Source organism: Ailuropoda melanoleuca, chromosome X (assembly GCF_002007445.2).
Source record: "Ailuropoda melanoleuca isolate Jingjing chromosome X, ASM200744v2, whole genome shotgun sequence".
Classification (NCBI taxonomy): Eukaryota; Metazoa; Chordata; class Mammalia; order Carnivora; family Ursidae; genus Ailuropoda; species Ailuropoda melanoleuca.
In genome coordinates, this window is record NC_048238.1 from 58719313 (window position 1) to 58743239 (window position 23927).

Consider the following 23927-nt stretch of genomic DNA (forward strand, 5'->3'; position numbering starts at 1 on the left):
TCTCAGATAAATAAATACAATCTTTAAAAGAAAAAAAAAGAAAACAAAAAACAAAATAAAAAATTAAAAATGCCAAGATTGAGGAATTCAAACACGGTCATGGCCGGAGATCTAAGTGAAACAGTTACAAGTAATACGCCTGATGGAGAATTTGAAGCAACAGTCATAAGGATATTTACTGGGCTTGAGAAAAGTATGGAAGACTTCAGGGAGGCCCTTAACCCAGGGATAAAAGAGTTAAAAAACTGTCAGAAATGAAGAATGCAATAATCGAGATTCAAAACAGACTGGATGCAATTAAGTTAATATAGACAGCTATATGCCCAAGAGGTTCTACGTAAACCTAATGATAACCACAAATCAAAAAACCCTAACAGACAGGAAAAGAATAAAGAGAAAGGAATCCAAATATATCACAAAAGCAAATCAGCAAACTTAAAAGAGAGAAAGATAAGAAATGGATCAGAGAAAAACTTCAGAAATAACCACAATACTAGTAATAAAATAGCAATAAATGCATATCTATCAATAATTACTTTGATGTAAATGGACTAAATGCTCCAACCAAAAGACATAGGGTGACAGAATGCATTAAAAAAAAAAAAAACAAGACCCATCTATATACTACGGACAGGAGATTCATTTTAGACCTAAAGATATATGCAGATTGAAAGTGAGGAAATTGAAAAAAAATTATCATGCAAATCATGTGAAAAGAAATCTAGAGTAGCCATACTTATATCATAAAATATAGATTTTAAAACAAAGACTGTAACAAGAGATGAAGAAGGACTCTATATAATAACAAAGGGGACAATCTACCAAAAAGATAATGATTGTAAATATTTACACACCCAAGGTGGGAGCACTAAATACATAAAACAGTTAATAACAAACATAAAGGAACCAATCAATAACAATACAATAATAGTAGGGGACTTTAATACACTACTTACATACATCTAAACAGATAATTAAAAAGCAAACAATGACACAGTGCAATGGTGGATTTAACAAATATATTTAGAGCATTCCATCTTAAAACAGCAGAATACACATTCTTTTCAGATGCGCACGGAACATTCTCCAGAATAGATCATATATTAGGCCAGAAAAAGAGTCTCAACAAATTCAAAGAAATTTAAGTCATACCATGCATATTTTTGATGACAAAGATATGAAAGTAGAAGTTCAACACTAGAAAAAATCTGCGAAGACCACAAAGATATGGAGGTTAAATAACATGCTACTAAACAATGAATGGATTAACCATGAAATGAATGAAGAAATCCAAAAGTACAAGGAAATAAATGAAAATAAAAAAACAATGGTCCAAAAGCTTTGGGATGCAGCAAAAATGGTTCCAAGGGGGAAATTTATACCAATAGAGGACTCACTAAAGAAGCAAGAAAAACCTCAAAGAAACAACCTACCTTTACACCTAAAGGAGTTACAAAAAACACCAAACTATACCTAAAACCAGCAGATGTTAGGAACTAACAAAGATTAGAGCAGAAATAAATGATATAGAAACTAAAGAAACAGTGGAACAGATCAAAGAAACCAGGAGTGGGTTCTCTGAAAGATAAACAAATTCATAAACCTCTAGTCAGACTCATCAAAAAACAAAGAAAAAAGACACAAATAAATAAAATTACAAAGGAAAGAGGAGAAATAACAACCATACTACAGAAATACAATTAGAATATTATGAAAAACTATATGGCAATAAATTGGACAACCTAGAAGAAATGGGTAACCTCCTAGAAACATATTAACTACCAAAACAGAAGCTGGAAGAAATAGAAAATATGAATAGACTGATTACCAGAAAGGAGGTTGAAACAGTAATCAAAAAACACCCAATGAACAAAAGTTCAGGACGAGATGTCTTCACAGGCGAATTCTACGAAACATTTAAAGAAGAGTTAATACCTAATCTTCTCAAAGTATTCCATAAAATACAAAAGGAAGGGAAATTTCCAGTATCATTCTATGAGCCCACCAATATCTTGATAGCAAAGCCAGATAGACACCACTAAAGAAAGAGAACTACAGGTCAATCTCTTTGAAGAACATAGATGCAAAAATCCTCAACAAAATACTAGCAAAAAGAATCCAACAATCAAGTAGGATTTATTCCTTGGCTGCAAGGGTGGTTCAGTATTCACAAATCAATCAACGTGATACACCACATTAATAAATGAAAGGATGAGAACCATATGATCCTTTCAACAGATGTAGAGAATGCATCTGATACAGTATAACAACCATGCATGATAAAAAACCCTCAACAAAGCAGGGATAGAATGAATATACCTGAACATCATGAAGGCTATACACAAAAAAACCCAGCTAATACAATCCTCAATGGGGAAAAACTGAGAGCTTTCCCCTCAGGGTAAGGGACTAGAAAAGGATGTCCACGCTCACCACTTTTATTCAAGATGGCACTGGAATCCTAGCCATAGCTATTAGATCACACACAAAAAATATAGGGCATGTAAACTGGTAAGGAAGAAGTTAAATGTTCACTATCTGCAGATGCCATGAGACTCTACATAGAAAACCCTAAAAACTCTACCAATAAACTACTAGAACTGACATATGAATTCAGGAGTCACGGGATATAAAATCAATGTGCAGAAATCTATTGCTTTTCTATACACTTATAATGAAAAAGCAGAAAGAGAGTTTAAGACAACAGTCACATTTAAAATTACACCAAAATAATGTTACCTAGGAATAAACCTATAACCAAAGAGGTGAAAGACCTATCTCTGAAAACTATAAACACTGATGACAGAAATTGAAGATGACACCAAGAAATGGAAAGACATTCATGCTTATGGACTGGAAGGATAAATATTTTACAACGTCTATACCGGGGCACCTGCGTGGCTCAGTCCATTAAGCAGCTAACTCTTGATTTTGGCTCAGGTCATGATCTCAGGGTCCTAGGATTGAGCCCCTCATTGGGCTCCACACTCAGTGGGGAGTCTGCTTGAGAATTCTCTTTCTCCCTCTGCCCCTCTCCCCCTCCAATAAATAAATATATCTTAAAAAATGTTTTAAAAAGACCTAAATGTGAGTTCTGAAACCACAAAAATCCTAGAAGAGAATATAGGCAATAATTTCTCTGATATCAGCCATAGCAACATTTTTGTAGATATGTCTCCTGTGGCAAGGGAAATAAAAGCCAAAATAAACTATTGGTACTGCATCAAAATAAAAAGCTTCTGCACAGCAAAGGAAACAATCAACAAAACTAAACGTTATCCTACTGAATGGGAGAAGATATTTGCCAAGGACATATCCAACAAAGGGCTAGTATCAAATATATATAAAGAACTTATATAAATCAACACCCCAAAACCAAATAATCCAGTTAAAATATGGGCTGAAGAAATAAACAGACATTTCTCCAAAGAAGAAATCCAAATGTCCAAGAGACACATGAAAAGATGCTCAACATCACTCATCATCAGGGAAATGCAAATCCAAACTACAATGAGATACTACCTCACACTTGTCAGAATGGCTAAAATCAAAAACACAAGAAACATCAAGTGTTGGCAAGGATGTGGAGAAAAAGGATCCCTTTTGCACTGTTGGTGGGAATGCAAACTGGTGCAGCTACTGTGGAAACAGTATGCAGGTTCCTCAAAAAGTTAAAAATAGTGGGGTGCCTCAGTGACTGATTCTTGATTTCAGCTCAGGTCATGATCACAGGGTCGTGAGATAGAGTCTGGCGCCAGGTTCTGCACTCAGCAGGAGTCTGCCTGAGATTCTCTCTCTCTCTCCCTCTGCCCCTCCCTGCACTTGCTCTCTCTCTCTCTCTCTCTCTCTCTCAAATAAGTAAATCTTTTTAAAGAAGTTAAAAATAGAGGTGCTCTAAGATCCAGTAACTACACTACTGAGTATTCACCCAAAAAACACAAAACGCCAATTCAAAAGGATACATGTACCCCTAAGTTTATAGCAACACTATTTACAATAGCCAAAATATAGAAGCAGCCCAAGTGTCCAACAATAGATGAATGGATAAAGAAGATATAGTATGTGTATACACACACACACACACACACACACACACATATAAATGCACAATGGAATATTATTCAGCCATAAAAAGAATGAAATCTTGCCATTTGCAGTGACAGGGATAGAGCTAGAGAATGTAATGTTAACTGAAATAAGTCAGTCACAGAAAGATAAATACTGTATTACTTCATTCATATGTGGAATTTAAGAAACAAAACAAGTGAGCAAAGGAAAATAAAAGAGAGAGAGAGACAAGCCAGGAAACGGTGTCTTAACTATAGAGAACAAACTGATAGGTTATTAGAGGGGAGGAGGGTAGGGTATGGGTCAACTAGGTGATAGGGATTAAGGTGTGCACTTGTCGTGATGAGCACGGGGCGATACAAGGAATTGTTGAATCACTAGGCCTGAAACAAAGATACCACTGTATGTTAACCATACTGGAATTAAAGTTTGAAAAGAAGAGTTGATTTGACAGGGAATAGCATATTTCGGTGACTTATTCTAATATCCTTACATCATGCATCATGCTCATCACTGCTTCCTTTACATCATCCAGGATTGACTGGTATTTAAACACTAAATAATTCTCTGCATTTCACATAAGAGAATGGGTAAATGGCCATTTCCCAGTTTTTGGTCTTTGAAATTTCCTCATCTTTGGTCCATTAATTATGGACTGTCAAATTAAAATACCAATAATATGAGCAGTGCAATTTTACCAATGAGAAATGCTTGACACACTAAAGGTAGTATATTTAATGTTCAGGGTTCTAAGGAAGCAGGTTGCTATATTCTCTGCTTGAGTATACGCTTGCTGTCCTAATCCATTTGTCTGTGTTTAAGTGACATAAAAATGCAAAACTATTCTGGTAAGTACTATACTGAAAATTAATAGAAGTATTAGGCAAAATATTTTATAACCTACTACAGAGCTTAGCAAGGGACATATAGAGAAAACAGCAGCAAGTATAACATTTTGCAAAATGTTTTAAATTTAATTTTGGAGATAACATACCATTAGCCACATATCCCAGCTGTGGTATAAGTTGTTCATCTTTACAATTTTCCCGTCCTGGTACTAGCCTTTGGAATTTTGTAGGATGAGGATTGCCATCAACATCCACCAAGAATGGAGGAGGCATGAGGTGAGGAGCTTGTTGGGTTTGTTCATCCAGTACATAGTTGTTGGCATCACGGATAAGAGGTCGATAATCCGTGTGGAAGAACATCTGATCTGGAATCTTTATGACAGGTTTTAAGTATATAACATGCATAGGGAATTGATTGTTATTCGAGAGAATACATTTTTCAAATCAGACACTTTTTACGTACTCTTATAGCCCTCTATTGCTTTATGTTCCCTCTAGGTAGAAGTGAATCACCTAAGTGGTAATCTTATCTCTTCTCCACAAAACCCTACAATCTGTATTACTTTCTAGCCCTGTACCATATTTCTCCAATTAGCATATGAAGGAGAGCAATAACACAGTAGATAAAGTTAGGTATTTTTACTTAAGTTGCAAACATCATACAAACCTTTATAGCTATTTTTATTGTTTATTTCTATTCAAATAAGGATAGATGGGGTATAATATAAATGGCAAAGCAGGTAAATACCAAATACATAAAAAACTCAAAGATGATATAAGTATTGAGCTAAACTCAATGATTCTGAGTTCTCTTCCAACTCCAAGAATCTACAATCTATTTCAAATTCATAGTTAATAAAATATAAAGAACCAATTAAGTTAGCCTCCAAAATATTTTAACAAGATGGATAATAGGTAAAGTGGCCAAGCAAGAAAATTAACATTTGGTCACCAGCTGTTTATTTCTAATTTATGATAAGTTAGAGGATGCAATCTGGTAAAGCTGTTCTCCATTACACCTGAAGGGCAGTACAGAGAATATGTTCTAAGCAAAAGGATTTCCTAATGAATTTTTATATCTACATCACCCTATATCTTAATAGTGATTCAAACTGCCAAGCCTATGTTCTGGCAGTGATGAAAACTTTTATCAAGAAAGGTGACTTTGTTATTTTATATCTATTGACACACAATGACCCTTATTAACTGGAAGAATTCAAATACAATTTATGAATGATATAATCCAAAATTATAGTCTATAATAAAAATTAAACAGACTAACCTTTTCATAGTATTTACTGCATCCAAAACCAAAAAGCAGCAAATGCCCATGAGAGTCTGTACAGGCAAAATGGTTTCCATCTGGTGAAAATTTACAATCAAACACTGCACCATGGCCTTGGCCTTCAATCTGAAATTTAGAGGAGTCACTTTAAGTCATCTTTAAGAGGTAATTTTCAAATAATAAGTAGGCAATAGATTCTGCTTCCTAATATCTTGGAATCTGTGATGCATCAACATTCCAATGTACTCTCTGGCTTCTGTAGCCAGAACCCTACTGAAACAGTAAAGCTCTGAAAGAAATTAGGAAAATCAAAATGCAATAGATGGTATCAAACATTACTAGCAATGTCATATCTCAAGAAGTACTAAATGAGTGACTGAGAATTTAAAAAAGACCTAAATACAACCAAAATGACAAAAGTGCTATCTGAGCAAAGTCAAGATAATATCTTCACACCTTAAATTGAAATGCAAGTAAGCCTTAAAATAACTTCCTAAAATTAAAGCACACGAATCAATTTTACTAACAAAAGACAGGGTATTATTAACACTCTAGAACTGTACAAAGCTTATAAAAGGGAGTTCAAAGGTTGACAATTTAGAAATGTTTCCTCACAACTATTCTTCAGAGAGGAACACTAAATATGGAGGATGTGAGTATTCCCATTACCATAGGAGGGTGTTCTACTGGGAAAAGAAATAGCTCACCAGATTTTTTCATGGCTTGTATGAAATATATCTTAAGAGTATCTATACCTCCAATTCCACGTTTGCCAAAGAACTTCCTGATTACTAACTAAGCCATATGGGGTTTATCAGAAGCAGATACAATATAGTCACTGTTATGATTTATACATTATGATTATTATTTAAACATTAACTTTTTTGTGATTTTGGTTACTGTTAACTCCAAAAGCTTACCAAATCTGAGTTTCTAGAATTTAGAGGTGGGGACAAGAATTTGGAAAATGCTAATGCCATGATAACAGAGTCACTCTGAAAGGTGTGATTCTCGATTGGCCTTAATCTCAGGTCTTGAGACATTCTCTAAGTTACTGTATGGATTTAAACACAGATGACAGAGGTTCCTAGGCACTAAGTATACTTTAATTACCAAGTTGTCATATAAGAGATGCCTGTTTTAATATGAACTAAACACAGATTTTTCTTACCATGTTAAAATAATTCCGAATTTTGGTCCCCCGGTCAAGGTCCCAAATAAAAATGTTCCCATCATGACCTGCTGAAAGTATGATCCTTTGATCAAATGGATGTGCTTCCAAAACAAATACTTCATCATCATGTCCCTGTGATAAAAATCAATATTAAAAATGAAAAGCAACACCAGGTATTTGGTTTATTTGGCCAAAAAATCTCTCAGGAGTGTGCTATTAATCCCACTCAGATGAATTCATGCACACCACAGCATTTACTAGATGGACACTATAAGAAATAGTTCAATTAGAGTTCTTTACATGTTTAGTTGCTGATTTCAAAAAGCATTCAATACAGAACACCTAGAAAGGTGTTTAAAGTATAGTCTTAAACAGTTACAGCTCATTAACCAGGCCCCTGAAATAGAATTTGTATTTCTATGACTCTGCTATTTAAAAGACCCACAGAAAAATGGGACAAACAGAATCTTTCATTAACACCCAATTCTGCCACGGAGATAACTCACAAACCTTCATTGTTCTTTATCTAGTACTCTCTATTCCTAGTATTCAAATTATATTTTGGAAGGCCCCATGGTACATTCAAACAAAAAAGTGTAGTGGCTCTGCCCTTTATCTACTTTATAGTTGAAGGTTTCATTTAATATCCTATCCAAAAAATGGGTTTGCTGCTAAAAAAAAAAAAAGCTTGAAAACCAATGTTCTCTATATATGTTTCCCTTACCAGTGAATATCAGTTATATAGAGACCTTATGAGGACTCTGCAACTGTAGCCTAAAGGTCAAATCTAGCTCCCAGACATTTTTGTACACACAGCCCATGAACTAAGAATGGTTTTTACATAAAAAGGCTTCAAAAAACAAAGAATATGCAGCAGAGACCATATGTGGCCTGCAAAGCCTAAAATACTTACTATCTGGCCTCTTAAAGAAATAATTTGCCAACACTGGATTTAGATCATTGTTAAGGAGAATACATGATGAACGATAGGCTCCAAGTCTTAGAAACACATGCATGACATCCTGAAGTTGCATTTCACTTAGGAACACATCAGCATATTATATACATCAGGAGCTTTTAGAAATCATCATATCTTATGACCCTAAAAAGTGCATTTTATCCCAAATCATCGTATAAAAAATGGAATAATAGAGCACCCTACCCTATTACCTTTATGTACAAAAATATAACTTACTAAAAAATAACTGCAGACTGGCTCAAAATGTGTAGGTAAAACCTCACTGCAATAAATACTCTTACAACTGAAAGTTTACCAAAACTCTTTTCCCAGTGAGCACTAAAAAGTTACTTCTTTGTTATATGCTAAATAATCAAACTGATATAACAAATACTTTCTCAGGTTCTTAATGAGTAAACAGTAAAACTACTTTGTTAAACTCAAATGATAATGATACAACTATTTCAGTTTACATTGGAAAAGAGAGGCTTTTAAATAGGGGATTTTATTTGTTGGTCACACATCATAGGATAGGCCATAGTCACTGGATCATAGGGAACAAAACCTAACCAAATTCAGTAATGTCATAAGATATATCATCTGCCTTATTTTTATTTATTAAGCACACCTCTACTTTCACCACTGCCACACAAATTCAAATTATTATCATGGCCCATCCTACCATAGACTCCTACAGTCCACCCAAGTCACTCTTCTCTTCATTCCAATCTATCCTCTCTATTCTGTTGCCAGAATTTTACAGTATTCTTCAAAAGCAAAATTCACATATCATTCCTTAGCTTTTAAACCTTTTAATGGTTTTCTATTGGTCTAGGATAGATCTTATAAGACCCTGAATGGTCTGGCCTCTGTCCATTTCTCCAGTCCTACCCGTGACACTCTGTTCTCGGTGCTCTAGACAAAAATTGGCTTTCTTTCGGGGAGAGAGGTTAAGATGGCGGAGGAGTAGGGGACCCCTTTTTCAGCCGGTCCCCTGAGTTGAGCTGGATAGGTACGACCAGCAGGAATATCCACGGAATCAGCCTGAGACGCAGGAAGATACATCTGGATCTCTACAAATGAACATCTCCAGCGCTGAGTATCGAGGTACGAAGCGGGGAGCCGTGAAACCGCGCACAGATATCGGAAGCTAAACAGAAGGGGGAGGGAGCCGCCGTGTCAGGGCGCCGGGAAGCGGTAGCCACCTGCAAGGGGGAGTGGACAGACCGCGGACCCGCACGCTTGAGACAGCAGGCTGAGAAGGGAGCTCCGGGAGCGTACGCGAGAAGGCTGGCGGTTGGCGGGCCACCTGCACGGGGGAGCAGGCAGACTCGCGGACGGCACCCGCGAGACAACAGACTTAGAACGCGAACTCCAGGAGCGCGCGCAGGGCGGCTGGCGGGCCACCTGCACCGGGGAGCGGGCGGACCGCGGACCCGCACTCTGGAAACGGCAGACTGAGTCCGTGAGCCGGGAGCGTGCACCACCAAGCATCTCACGGAGCTCCGGAGCTCCGGTGTGCTCACTGGATCGAGGCTGAGACCGGGAGCTCCGGGAGCGTCCGCGGGGCGGCTGGCGGCTGGAGGGCCACCTGCACGGGGGAGCAGGCGGACTCGCGGTCAGCACCCGTGAGACACCAGACTGAGACGGGGAGCTCCGGGAGCCCGCGCGGGGCGGCTGGCGGCGGGCGGGGTTGGAAACACAAAGGACAGAGACGTGCCGGCCCTGGAAGTGAGGGCTGGGACGCCGGGTGTGGGGCGCACAGCCCGGGATGCTGCAGGGTTGAGCAGCACCAACAGAAACAGAGTTAAAGTGGCCAGAACATCAGTGGAGAACGATCCGCGATCCCTCTGTTCTGAGACAGAGGCTGAATTTCAGCCGCTGCTGCTCTCTCAGAAGAGGCATAGCAAACCGCCAGGGAAAGCCGCCAGAGAACAAAAGCCCGGAAATACCGGCTCACAGGGTGCCCATCCCCATCCCCCCTCGCAAGGGACACAGAGACTCTACCCAAACAGGGTTTTCTGAGTACCTGCAGGCAGGCCCCTCCCCCAGAAGGCAGGCTGAAAAATCAAGAAGCCCACAACCCGGAGCGCCTGAGTGGCGCAGTCACCAAGCACCTGTCTTCGGATTAGGGTGTGATCACAACGCTCCGTAAGGAGTCCTTCATCGGGCTTCTCCACCGGGAACCTGCTTCTTCCTCTCCCACTCCTCTGCTTGGGTTCCCTTTCTTGCTGACTGTCTCTCTCTCTCTCAAATAAATAAATAAACTCTTTAAGGAAGAAGCCCACATCCCTAAGATCTCTATAAAACAAGGGCGCACGGCCTGGGTCCCAGTCAACACTTGGGCTCTGGACAACCCTGCAATCTCTCTTCATCAGAATGACGAGAAGGAGAAGTCCCCCCCAGCAAAGAAAAGATAATGAGTCTGTGGCCTCTGCCACAGAATTGGCCTCGGCCACAGAATTAATACATATGGATGTATCCCAATTATCAGAAATGGAATTCAGAGCAACAATGGTCAAGATGATGAGTAAACTTGAAAAAAGCATCAGAGAAAGCGTTGCTGAGAATATAGAATCCCTAAGGGCAGAAATGAGAGCGAATCTGACAGAAATTAAAAACTCAGTGGGCCAAATACAGTCAAAACTAGAGGCTCTGACGGCCAGGGTCACCGAGGCAGAGGAACGCGTTAGCGAATTGGAGGATGGGTTAGTAGAAGAAAAAACGAAAATAGAAGCTGGTCTTAAAAAAATCCACGCCCACGAATGTAGATTACGGGAGATTACTGACTCTATGAAACGATCCAATGTCAGAATCATCGGCATCCCTGAAGGGGTGGAGAAAAACAGAGGTCTAGAAGAGATATTTGAACAAATTGTAGCTGAAAACTTCCCTAATCTAGCAAGGGAAACAAGCATTCGTGTCCAAGAGGCAGAGAGGACCCCATCCAAGCTCAACCAGGACAAACCTACGCCACGGCATGTCATAGTGCAATTCGCAAATATTAGATCCAAGGATACAGTATTGAAAGCGGCCAGGGCAAAGAAATTTCTCACGTACCAAGGCAAAGGTATCAGGATTACGTCAGACCTGTCTACAGAGACCTGGAATGAGAGAAAGGCTTGGGGGGGCATTTTTAAAGCTCTTTCAGAGAAAAACATGCAGCCAAGGATCCTTTATCCAGCAAAGCTGTCATTCAGAATTGATGGAGAAATAAAGACGTTCCAAAATCGCCAATCATTAACCAATTTCGTAACCACGAAACCAGCCCTACAGGAGATATTAAGGGGGGCTCTATAAAGGTAAAAAGGCCCCAAGAGTGATACAGAGCAGCAAGTCACAACCGATACAAAGACTTTAAAGAGAAATGGCATCATTAAAATCATATCTGTCAATAATCTCTATCAATCTAAATGGCTTAAACTCTCCCATAAAACGCCACAGGGTTGCAGATTGGATAAAAAGACATGACCCATCCATTTGCTGTCTACAAGAGACTCATTTTGAACCCAAAGATGCATTCAGACTTAGAGTAAGGGGATGGAGTACCATCTTCCACGCAAATGGACCTCAAAAGAAAGCTGGAGTAGCAATTCTCATATCAGATAGACTGGATTTTAAACTAGAGGCCATAGAGAGAGATACAGAAGGGCACTATATTATTCTTAAAGGAAGTATTCAACAAGTGGATATGACAATTATTAATATATATGCCCCCAACAGGGGAGCAGCAAGATACACAAGCCAACTCTTAACCAAAATAAAGAGACATATAGATAAGAACACAGTAATAGTAGGGGACCTCAACACCCCACTATCAGAAATAGACAGAACACCCTGGCAAAAACTAAGCAAAGAATCAAAGGCTTTGAATGCCATACTCGACGAGTTGGACCTCATAGATATATATAGAACACTACACCCCAGAACCAAAGAATACTCATTCTATTCAAATGCCCATGGAACATTCTCAAGAATAGATCATGCTCTGGGACACAAAACAGGTCTCAGCCAATACCAAAAGATTGAAATTATCCCCTGCATATTCTCAGACCACAACGCTCTGAAATTGGAACTCAACCACAAGGAAAAACCTGGAAGAAACTCAAACACTTGGAGGCTAAGAACCATCCTGCTCAAGAATGACTCGATAAACCAGGAAATCAAAAAACAAATTAAACAATTTATGGAGACCAACGAGAATGAATACACAACGGTCCAAAACCTATGGGATACTGCAAAGGCAGTCCTAAGGGGGAAATACATAGCCATCCAAGCCTCACTCAAAAGAATAGAAAAATCTAAAATGCAGTTTCTATATTCTCACCTCAAGAAACTGGAACAGCAACAGAGGGACAGGCCTAACCCACTGACAAGGAAGGAGTTGACCAAGATTAGAGCAGAAATCAATGAATTAGAGACCAGAACCACAGTAGAGCAGATCAACAGGACTAGAAGCTGGTTCTTTGAGAGAATCCATAAAATTGATAGACCACTGGCAAAACTTGTCCAAAAACAAAGAGAAAGGACTGAGATTATTAAAATTATGACTGAAAAGGGAGAGGTCACGACCAGCACCATTGAAATTGCAAGGATTATTAGAAACTTTTATCAACAGCTATATGCCAAAAAACTAAACAATCTGGAAGAGATGGAGGCCTTCCTGGAAACCTATAAACTACCAAGACTGAAACAGGAAGAAATAGATTTCTTAAATAGGCCAATTAACTATGAAGAAATTGAGTCAGTGATAAACAACCTTCCAAATAATAAAACTCCAGGCCCAGACGGTTTTCCTGGGGAATTCTACCAAACATTCAAAGAAGAAATAATACCTATTCTCCTAAAGCTATTTCAAAAAATAGAAACAGAAGGAAAGCTACCAAACTCATTCTATGAGGCTAATATTACCTTGATCCCCAAACCAGGCAAAGACCCCCTCAAAAAGGAGAATTACAGACCGATTTCTCTAATGAATATGGATGCCAAAATCCTCAACAAGATCCTTGCTAATAGAATCCAACAGTACATTAAAAGGATTATCCATCATGACCAAGTGGGATTCATACCTGGGATGCAAGCATGGTTCAACACTCGCAAATCAATCAATGTGATACATCATATCAACAAGAAAAGACTCAAGAACCATATGATCCTCTCAATTGATGCAGAAAAAGCATTTGACAAAATACAGCATCCTTTCCTGATTAAAACCCTTCAGAGTGTAGGAATAGAGGGTACATTTCTCAATCTCATAAAAGCCATCTATGAAAAGCCTACTGCAAGCATTATTCTCAATGGGGAAAAGCTGGAAGCCTTTCCCTTAAGATCAGGAACACGACAAGGATGCCCACTCTCGCCACTATTATTCAACATAGTACTAGAAGTCCTTGCAACAGCAATCAGAAGACAAAAAGGGATCAAAGGTATCCAAATCGGCAAAGAAGAAGTCAAACTGTCTCTCTTTGCAGATGACATGATACTCTATATGGAAAACCCAAAGGAATCCACTCCCAAACTATTAGAAGTTATAGAACAATTCAGTAAGGTGGCAGGATACAAAATCAATGCCCAGAAATCAGTTGCATTTCTATACACGAATAACGAGACTGAAGAAAGAGAAATTAGGGAATCCATCCCATTTACAATAACACCAAAAACCATGCGTTACCTTGGAATTAACTTAACCAGAGACGTAAAGGACCTATATGCTAGAAACTATAGATCACTTTTGAAAGATATTGAGGAAGACATAAAAAGATGGAAAAATATTCCATGCTCATGGATTGGAAGAATTAACATAGTTAAAATGTCCATACTACCCAGAGCAATCTACACTTTCAATGCTATCCCGATCAAAATACCGAGGACATTTTTCAAAGAACTGGAACAAATAGTCCTTAAATTTGTATGGAACCAGAAAAGGCCCCGAATCTCCAAGGAACTGTTGAAAAGGAAAAACAAAGCTGGGGGCATCACAATGCCGGATTTCGAGCTGTACTACAAAGCTGTGATCACAAAGACAGCATGGTACTGGCACAAAAACAGACACATCGACCAATGGAACAGAATAGAGAACCCAGAAATGGACCCTCGGCTCTTTGGGCAACTAATCTTTGATAAAGCAGGAAAAAACATCCGGTGGAAAAAAGACAGTCTCTTCAATAAATGGTGCTGGGAAAATTGGACAGCTACATGCAAAAGAATGAAACTTGACCACTCTCTCACACCATACACAAAAATAAACTCCAAATGGATGAAAGACCTCAATGTGAGACAGGAATCCATCAAAATTCTAGAGGAGAACATAGGCAACAACTTCTATGACATCGGCCAGAGCAACCTTTTTCACGACACATCTCCAAAGGCAAGAGAAATAAAAGATAAAATGAACTTATGGGACTTTATCAGGATAAAGAGCTTCTGCACAGCCAAGGAAACAGTCAAAAAAACTAAGAGACAGCCCACGGAATGGGAGAATATATTTGCAAAGGACACCACAGATAAAGGACTGGTATCCAAGATCTACAAAGAACTTCTCAAACTCAATACACGAGAAACAAATAAACAAATCATAAAATGGGCAGAAGATATGAACAGACACTTTTCCAATGAAGACATACAAATGGCTAACAGACACATGAAAAAATGTTCAAAATCATTAGCCATCAGGGAAATTCAAATCAAAACCACACTGAGATACCACCTTACGCCAGTTAGAATGGCAAAGATAGACAAGGCAAGAAACAACAATTGTTGGAGAGGATGTGGAGAAAGGGGATCCCTCCTACATTGTTGGTGGGAATGCAAGTTGGTACAGCCACTCTGGAAAACAGTGTGGAGGTCCCTTAAAAAGTTAAAAATTGAACTACCCTATGACCCAGCCATTGCACTACTGGGTGTTTACCCCAAAGATACAGACGTAGTAAAGAGAAGGGCCATATGCACCCCAATGTTCATAGCTGCATTGTCCACAATAGCCAAATCATGGAAGGAGCCGAGATGCCCTTCAACAGATGACTGGATTAAGAAGCTGTGGTCCATATATACAATGGAATATTACTCAGCTATCAGAAAGAACGAATTCTCAACATTTGCTGCAACATGGACGGCACTGGAGGAGATAATGCTAAGTGAAATAAGTCAAGCAGAGAAAGACAATTATCATATGATTTCTCTCATCTATGGAACATAAGAACTAGGATGATCGGTAGGGGAAGAAAGGGATAAAGAAAAGGGGGGTAATCAGAAGGGGGAATGAAACATGAGAGACTATGGACTATGAGAAACAAACTGAAGACTTCAGAGGGGAGGGGGTGGGGGAATGGGATAGACTGGTGATGGGTAGTAAGGAGGGCACGTATTGCATGGTGCACTGGGTGTTATACGCAACTAATGAAGCATCAAACTTTACATCAGAATCAGGGGATGTACTGTATGGGTGATTAACATAATATAATAAAATAAAATTAATTATAAAAAAAAAAAATAAAAAAAAAATAAAAAAAAAATAAAAAAAAAAAAATTGGCTTTCTTTCAACTCCCTTCGACCTGAAGACCTTTGATGTGCTTTTCCCTCTTCCTGTAAGGACCTCCCAACTCTCTTAAATATGTAATTTATCAAATATTTACTGATATCCTACCATATTGTAACAGAAAATAAGAAAATATCAGGTGGTGATAAGTGCTATGATAAAAATAAAGCAAGCTGATAGAATAAGACAAAGACTAGAAGCTACTCTAGATTGTTTGATCAGGGAAGACCTTGTCAAGGAGGTGACATTTAGGCTGAGACCTGGGTAATTTCTACCTATTGTTCAAATCTTAACCCAAATTTAACCTCCTGAGGAAGCCTCTCTGACCGATTTTGACCAGGGTCAAATAGGTTTAGACCAGGTGTGGTCACCCTATTAGAAACTTGCATTGCATTTTACACTTCTTTTCTTCTGACCATTTACTTAATTAATTTTTGTGTGTTTTTTTGTTGTTGTTTTTATTTTTTTCTTAATAGACTGTAAATCCCAGGATGGGATTTAGGGGACCCTCTAATTTACTATTTATTCCTAACATCTACCTCAGTTGCTGGCACACAGTAGATGCTCAGTAAGTATTTGCTGAGTGGAAGAAATTTACACTTCACTAAGACCCCAATAAACAAATTGTTAACACAGAAAAGATAAATATCAAAACTAATAGATCTGACTGTTACAAGGACTAAAAATAAAAAGTCTGTTCTAAAATTGTTTTAGTAAAATTCACTGAAAACAGATGACCTATGAATCAACCCATGAGAAGAGTACCATTAAACAGAATTCTAAATTAAGGTACTTATTTTTTTTTAGGGGAGACATCCTTTTATTTTATTTTTTTAAATATTTTTTATTATATTAAATTAAGGTACTTATTAAGACAATATTTTACACAGATTTATAAAACCAGTGGCTATGACATGAACTCTGAAATTGTGATTTTTAGAGATACAGACTTGTGCTAATACTGTAGTTAATACATGTGGCTATTAAGCATTTGAAATGCACCTAGTCCAAACTGAGATGTGTAAAATACACACTAATTTCAAAGATTTAGTATTTTAAAAATATGAAATAGTTAATTACTAATTTTCATATTAGTTACATGTTGAAATGCTACTATTTTGGATATACTGGGTTAAACAAAATATATTAAAAATAATTTCACCTGTTGTGCTTTACTTTTTCTGTTGTGGCTACTAGAAAAATTAATATTACATATGTGGCTCATATTATATTTCTATTGGAGCATGCTGCATAGACAAACATTTCCTAACAAAGAATCAAGCAAATAGTATAGATTTTTCTACACATATTAACAGAAACTTATATCGGGGAATAGGGAGAGGCAGAAGGGGATACAGAATTGGATAAGCAGATAAAAAAAAAAGAATCTAAAACTCCACTAACACAGTGTTAGGATTTTATTCAGGAAAGAGAATTGGAAGGTATATGGAAATACTCCCAAAAGTAAACAAATCTTTAGAAACCTCAGAGGTTATAGGTAAGATTATCTCACATAGGAGTCAAATGAGGATGATACCATGGTATACTACAAAGTGAATTGAGTCATGATTCTAGATTCTAGTCCTTATCACTTACTACTTTGTAAACCATATGGCAATCACTTGGCCCTTGTCCTCAAAGTATTTACGAACTGATGATGAAGCAGATAGAGAATAAGGCTTTCAAGTGGCATTTAACCTGAAGTGTACATGATAAACCTACAAACAACCCCACCTATGTGACTTCCGCTTCTCATATCACAAATATTACAGCCTTTTACTACAACAAATACATTTTTAAAAGAGGAAAAGCAACATTTTTCTCCCACTTTTTCCTCTTACCTCTACTTCTTGCATAAATGAATCCCTGAAAGTAGAATATAAAGGATACCCATGTCAAAATAAAGTTAGCTCTACCCCTAAAACAATAACAAAAATCTCAACTCAAGCTAAAAACAAAATAACTTACATATCCTTGGTTGCATTTAACAAAATAAATAATTATCAGACCTCAAAAGGATCTTGAAATGTTTTCATACCGGCTTTTAGCAGCTATATCACGTGCCATCCTTATTTTGCAGATATGTCAACAGAGGTAACTGAAATATTTACTTCTCCAAGGGATAGTAAGTCAAAGAAAGTAAACTAAAATTTAAATTTCTTGTCTTCTGGAATAATGCCATTTTTGATCATTTTAATTATTCCAAAAATACTTACAGATAAAGTATGAAGAAGTTGCCCTGTGATAGAATTCCATACTTTCAAAAGGAAATTGTTCACTGCAGTAATAACTGTGGTGTCATAGCGATCCCAGGCCACCATAGTCACCTTAAGTTTTGTGACCTTGTCTTCCCCAGATGGCAAATTATTCCTAAACGAAAAAATTTGCAGTATTCATACATACATTGTAAATTATTAACAAAGGTACATCTAAAATAGCAAATTATGAAAAAAAATCTCTCTAGTAGCTTGCAAATTTTTAGATAAAAAAAAACCTAAACTATACTTTTAAGTACTCACAAAATAAAATAATAAATGTACCTAAGTAGGGCAAGACCCATAAGCTTATTTTAGGAAGACAAAAGACACAAAATGACAAAAAATTCTGTAGTTACACAAGAACAAAAAAAAAAGTGAAACTAGAAAAAAATCTATAAATCCCTTGAAAAATAAAATACAAGGTCACGTTGGCTATCAGAATATATGAGGAAAACATATAATTGACACTTTATTCCCTTAAATAATAAATTTTTAAAATAATAGGTCTTATAAAAAAGCAGCTAGAAATTCATTAACTTTTAATTTAGTTGAATACGACAAGAATAGCTGGCTAAGACTACAATGTCAGTTCTATGTTGTTATTAATGGGAAGATAATTAGTTTCAGGGCCTTACCCTATAGAAACTGTAATGTCCTAAAAATGTAATTATGTATTTTCCAATCAACAGGGAAGACAATGAAACAGAATGCTGATTAAGTGAACTTATAATGTTGAGTAATGCTAACAATATGAAACATTATAAAGGTAACCTCAGTAAGACAGAGAAATAGTTAAACTTACGATGACATTTAATAGGTACAATTCTCAAAGTAGAAAGTAGTATAGACAGATATTAAAAATGACCTATAGAAAACTAAGGCAGAAAATAACTCTGAGTAGAGATCTTTGGGTCACAAGAGATCAGAACTTTGAATGGCTCAGCAAAGTTTCTATCATCCAGTGTGTCCATCAACAGCAAAAGGCAATTTACTTAAAGACTAAATACAGATGCAAACTTCAGGTCTACCAATGAACTCCAAACGATTTACTAATCTAAAAAGATATTTTCATTATGAAATATAATTCAGTAAATCAAAAGATAGTATACTATATGAGAACCACCGAAATATCTAACATCCGATCTTACCCAGTCATTTTAGTAGCCATATCTAGCACTATACTCTTCCATTCTTGTTGTTGATATTGCCAAATTCTTGCTGTTCCATCTCTACTTCCACTAACAAATCTTAAACTGCAAAGAAACAGTTAAAATACCCTTATTATTTTTTTCCAAAATAGAAATCACTTTTTTTCTAATTATGAAAGTAATACGTTCATCCCCATACACTACTGGGAGGAATGAAAATTACACACTTTGGAACACGGTTTGGTAGTTCCTCAAAATGATAAAAAGAGTCGCCATATCACTCAACAATTCTACTCCCAGGTATAAATCCAAGAGAAATGAAACATTAAGTTCACATAAAAACTTGTACATGAATATCCATGGCATTATTCATCACAAGCCAAAAAGTGGTAACAATCCAAATGTCCATCAACTAATAAAGGGATAAACAAATTGTGGTATCCATGCAATCGAATATTATTCAGCAATAAAAAGAAATGAAATAATGATACATGCTGCAACATGACTGAATCTTGAAAACACTATGCTAACTGAAAGAAGTCGGTCACAAAAACCCACATATTGTATAATTCAATTTATACAAAATTTCCAGGATAGGCAAATCTATAAAGACAAAAACTGGATTAAAGGTTGCCCAGAGTTAAGGGTAGGAGTGCAGAGATACTGGGGAGTGATAGCTAAAGGGTATGGGAATTCTTTTTGGGGTGCTAAAAATGTTCTGAAATTGATTGTAGCAAAGGTTGCACAACCCTGTGAATACACTAAAAAACACAAGTTATATTACGTGCATTATATCTCAATAAAACTTACAAAAATACATTCATTCACCCATAATTCTATCACTGTTCATACTTTCATTTCTATTCCACCAGACTTTATTAAAAACATATATATACACTTATATATTTCCCCTAGAGGAAACAGAATTGTACTATATATAATGTTTTATGTTTTCCCCTAAGAAAACATTTTATAGATATTTTATTTTATAGATATTTCTCTAGGTTTATAAATATAAAACTACTGTCACCTTGAATAAGTATTCAACTATATGGATGTATCAAAATTCAATCAACTGCTTAATGATAAATATTTATACTATTTCCATTCCTCACCATTATAAATAATGTTGTGATGAGTATCTCTATACATTATCTTTGTACAACCTTATACATATCTTTGCTGAGTTAAATGGTCAGCACATTTTTAAAGCTTTCGATTGCATGGTGCACTGGGTGTTATACGCAACTAATGAATCATCGAACTTTACATCAGAAACCAGGGATGTACTGTATGGTGACTAACATAATATAATAAAAAAACATTAAAAAAATAAAGCTTTCGATGAATTATTTCCCTGAAAAGTTTTTTTTTTAACACTTTACAATCTCTTCAAAAGTTGTGGGAGAGTGAGTACCCATTTTCCCTAAACCCTCAGCAATACTGGGTGCTAACATTCTTCATATCTTGTCATTCTGAAAGAAAAAAAATGTTACTTTTATTCTAAACTGCATCTTTAATTATTAGTAAAATTGGATATCCTTTGTTTATTGTCCACATAACTAATGAAGATGAAATAATGTTTCTCCTTTAGGGAAAAGGCAAGGAATTAAAAACTTCAGATTCCTCTAGCATGAAAGAATCATAGCTGTACAAACCTTCAAGTGTATAACTCAGTATAGTGCAATAAATCAACCTCAAAAAATTATCTGAAGGTTTTCTCATTCCTAATATAAACTTCACTCTATGTGGACCATCATTATTTACTCTTGCATTTAATAAAGATGAACAAACTCATCATAGCAATCACCCACTGTCTGAAAAATATTTAAAAATAAAACATGGTCAAAAAATAAAAAAATAGATTAAATTAAAATAAAACATGGTCACCCACATAAAGTCCTTATAGAAATATACGGATACACATTTATATTACATGGTTACATTTTTTAATCTATTCTAGGTCAATTTTTAGACCAGGGCAAAAGATTATCATCCTTTTGGGATCATGCATTTGAGAGGGTGCACAAATACCTGCACAAAATTTCTGAGTTTACAGACACAGTTTGAAATATGTATCATATGAGTAGAAGAGACAATAAGTAATACAGATGTTCAGAGGAAGACAATATGGCTAAAATCTGGAGCAGTCAGAAAAGGCTTCAGGTAGAACATGGGAAGATAGAGGACTTAGGAAAGAGAAAGACTGGAGGGAGAAGAAAAATAGAGCAAAGGAGAGCGGAAGGTAGAGGGAGGCTGTAGGAGGGAAAGAGAATAAGTGAAGGGGAGTAAGGGTAATATTTCTGGGTAAGAATGGTGTGAGGTAAAGTATAAGCAAAGCAATGAATGAGAGAAAAAATATAGATATATGGATGTAACAGGAGCAATGATCAAGTCAATTAGGCTAAATGTAATGATTTATATGAGGAATAGTAAATGAGAAAATAATGTAGGTCTAAGTTAAGTTATAGAAAGTTCTGAATTCAAGGCTAAGACATTTGAATTCTATTCTATAGACAAAGCGGAAACACTAAAGATTTCTGAACAGAGCAATGTGATCTGGGAGAAATGGACAGGATATATTTAGAAAGGAGAAGAAAACTGAAGGTAATGGGTCAAATAATGGAATCCTTGGCTAAAGTGAGTGATAATAGAAATGGAAAAAAAAACAAAGTAAACAAAAAAGAAATCACTCAAAGGAAGAACTGATAAAGTATGACTACTACTTGAATAGGAGTTTAAAAGAGATGGGGTAAGGATGTCATCAAAAATAGACAAGGGCTTTCAGCTTAAGAAACTGAACAGAAATAAAGTACTACAGTAGAGGGAGCTACTTCTGAACGAATAGAGATAAAATATGTCAAACATCTGTTTACACAGATATGTACTACATAGTTACCTGTCTCCATTGTTACAGAACTGAACAGCAACAACTTTGTCCTAAGACATAAAACAACAGATTTTTGGTTAGAGTTAATTTATTTGTAAAACGAATAAAGTACTCTTCCCTTCAAATTCACATGCAAAAGCATCATGGAGTAGACTTTTTAATGCTATAATTTTCTCAGAAAAGACTCTAATTTTCTTTAAAAAAATTAATGAAGTTTGAAACAATGCATTAACTGAGGAGGAATACTTATTAGCAGTAATTTGAGATAAACCAGACATAAGCAAACCTTTTTCTAAATCATAATCTCAAGAGACAGTTTTGAATAGATATTAGCTTTTATGTCCCCCATAATAGGACAGCACGCTAACCTAAAATGCTACCTTAAAGTAACAGATTTAATAGCAGTTGAACTAAATTTCCCACTTATTTTTTTTTAAATTTCAGAAAATCAATCATTTCCTGCTTTTCACATGGATTATTTATTTTACAAAGGATTCATCTGTCTTTTGGTACAACAGTTTAGATACTTCTCTTTGAATCTTCCTTTATAATGATTAAACTATACTTTTACAACAAAACTAATGTGTATTATAGTGATGAGAAGATTAAAGTGTAAGCCAGATTATGCATTTTACTTCTTATTCTTTGATAATAAAGCTAAAACGTACCCTCAAATGTTGTACATATTTTCACAAAACACTCAGTTACTGAATGGCATTTGAATTTTTAGTAAAAATCTCAGATACTAAATATCTTTATATTTATTTTTCATTTTTAAAAATTATTAAACTGTCTTCATATGTTCAGAGGTATAGTCATAATGTTCTGTGATTTCACTATAATATTTATCTGACAGATTCTGGATTCTCACTGCCAGTTGCAATAACGGGTTTTAGATGTTCTGAAAGTACACCTTACTTTCAATGACTAACAGTAGCTGCTGACTTCCTACAGGGAATATTTAGGTTTTCTGACTTTCTCTTAGCTGGACTCCAGCAAATAAATGCACAAAACTCTACTAATCAATTTTTCTTCATCTTTCCCTGACTCCATTCTTGCCCATTGTTTCTACTACGTACTTCTCACTAAGCTCTCAATAAACTTGACTGCACTTGTATACATACCCTGCTTGTGTGGTAATTGTAGAGATGCCTCCTTTGCATACTCTAGTACAAATGGATATTTATATATTTCCTAAGTATTTTTCTTTCACAACTTAAATAATATTCCAGGAATTTAGTGTCTAGGAATAAGTAACAGCAAGGTGAGTCAGCTTGGTTCAGTAGTGATTCATAAGTAACTGTTCAAGTTATGTTTATGGGATGGGACAAAATCAGGAGGCTGTTTCCAAAAGTTCAAGGAGAAGGTTTCTAACAGGTCTCTTTTACTACAAATTTCGGGAACATGATTGATTTTGTAACTCACGAAGTATCTTTTTCTAATAGTCAGGATTCAGGGAAACTGTGTGTATTTTATTGAGGTACACTAATACTATTCCAAATGAGAGGTCAACAGTATTAAAAACAGTAATCTTAAGACCTACAAAGCTGAGTGCTTTCAATTGCTGACTATACAGCTTTGACAATGAGGTATATGAGATGTATGGTGAGCTGAAAAACAAGTACTCCCATATACCATAGTAAATAATTATCTAGAGAAAAAGGTAAGGAAAGGAAGAAGAGGAAAAGATGAAAGGTACACAAGGATAAGAAAAAAACATTACTGGCTCCAAGCTTCGTAAAAAAAGAAAGTGGAAATAGCTT

The 23927-nt window shown here is 36.3% G+C and overlaps 1 protein-coding gene across 5 annotated transcripts in view; it reads right to left on the reverse strand.

Moving 5' to 3' along the window:
- BRWD3 (bromodomain and WD repeat domain containing 3) overlaps nucleotides 1-23927 on the reverse strand; it is a 217047-nt gene that overhangs the window by 97466 nt on the left and 95654 nt on the right. For all 5 annotated transcript variants that reach the window (XR_004622282.1, XM_002928622.4, XM_034648786.1 and 2 more), the window contains 6 exons: nucleotides 22174-22214; nucleotides 19275-19379; nucleotides 18085-18238; nucleotides 7373-7507; nucleotides 6199-6327; nucleotides 5063-5288 (listed from right to left, as the gene is read on the reverse strand). Coding sequence is in view for 4 of the 5 variants with exons in the window: in XM_002928622.4 (XP_002928668.2) it covers nucleotides 5063-5288; nucleotides 6199-6327; nucleotides 7373-7507; nucleotides 18085-18238; nucleotides 19275-19379; nucleotides 22174-22214 (790 nt within the window). In the remaining variant the exon portion in view is untranslated. The remainder of the gene's footprint in view (nucleotides 1-5062; nucleotides 5289-6198; nucleotides 6328-7372; nucleotides 7508-18084; nucleotides 18239-19274; nucleotides 19380-22173; nucleotides 22215-23927) is intronic.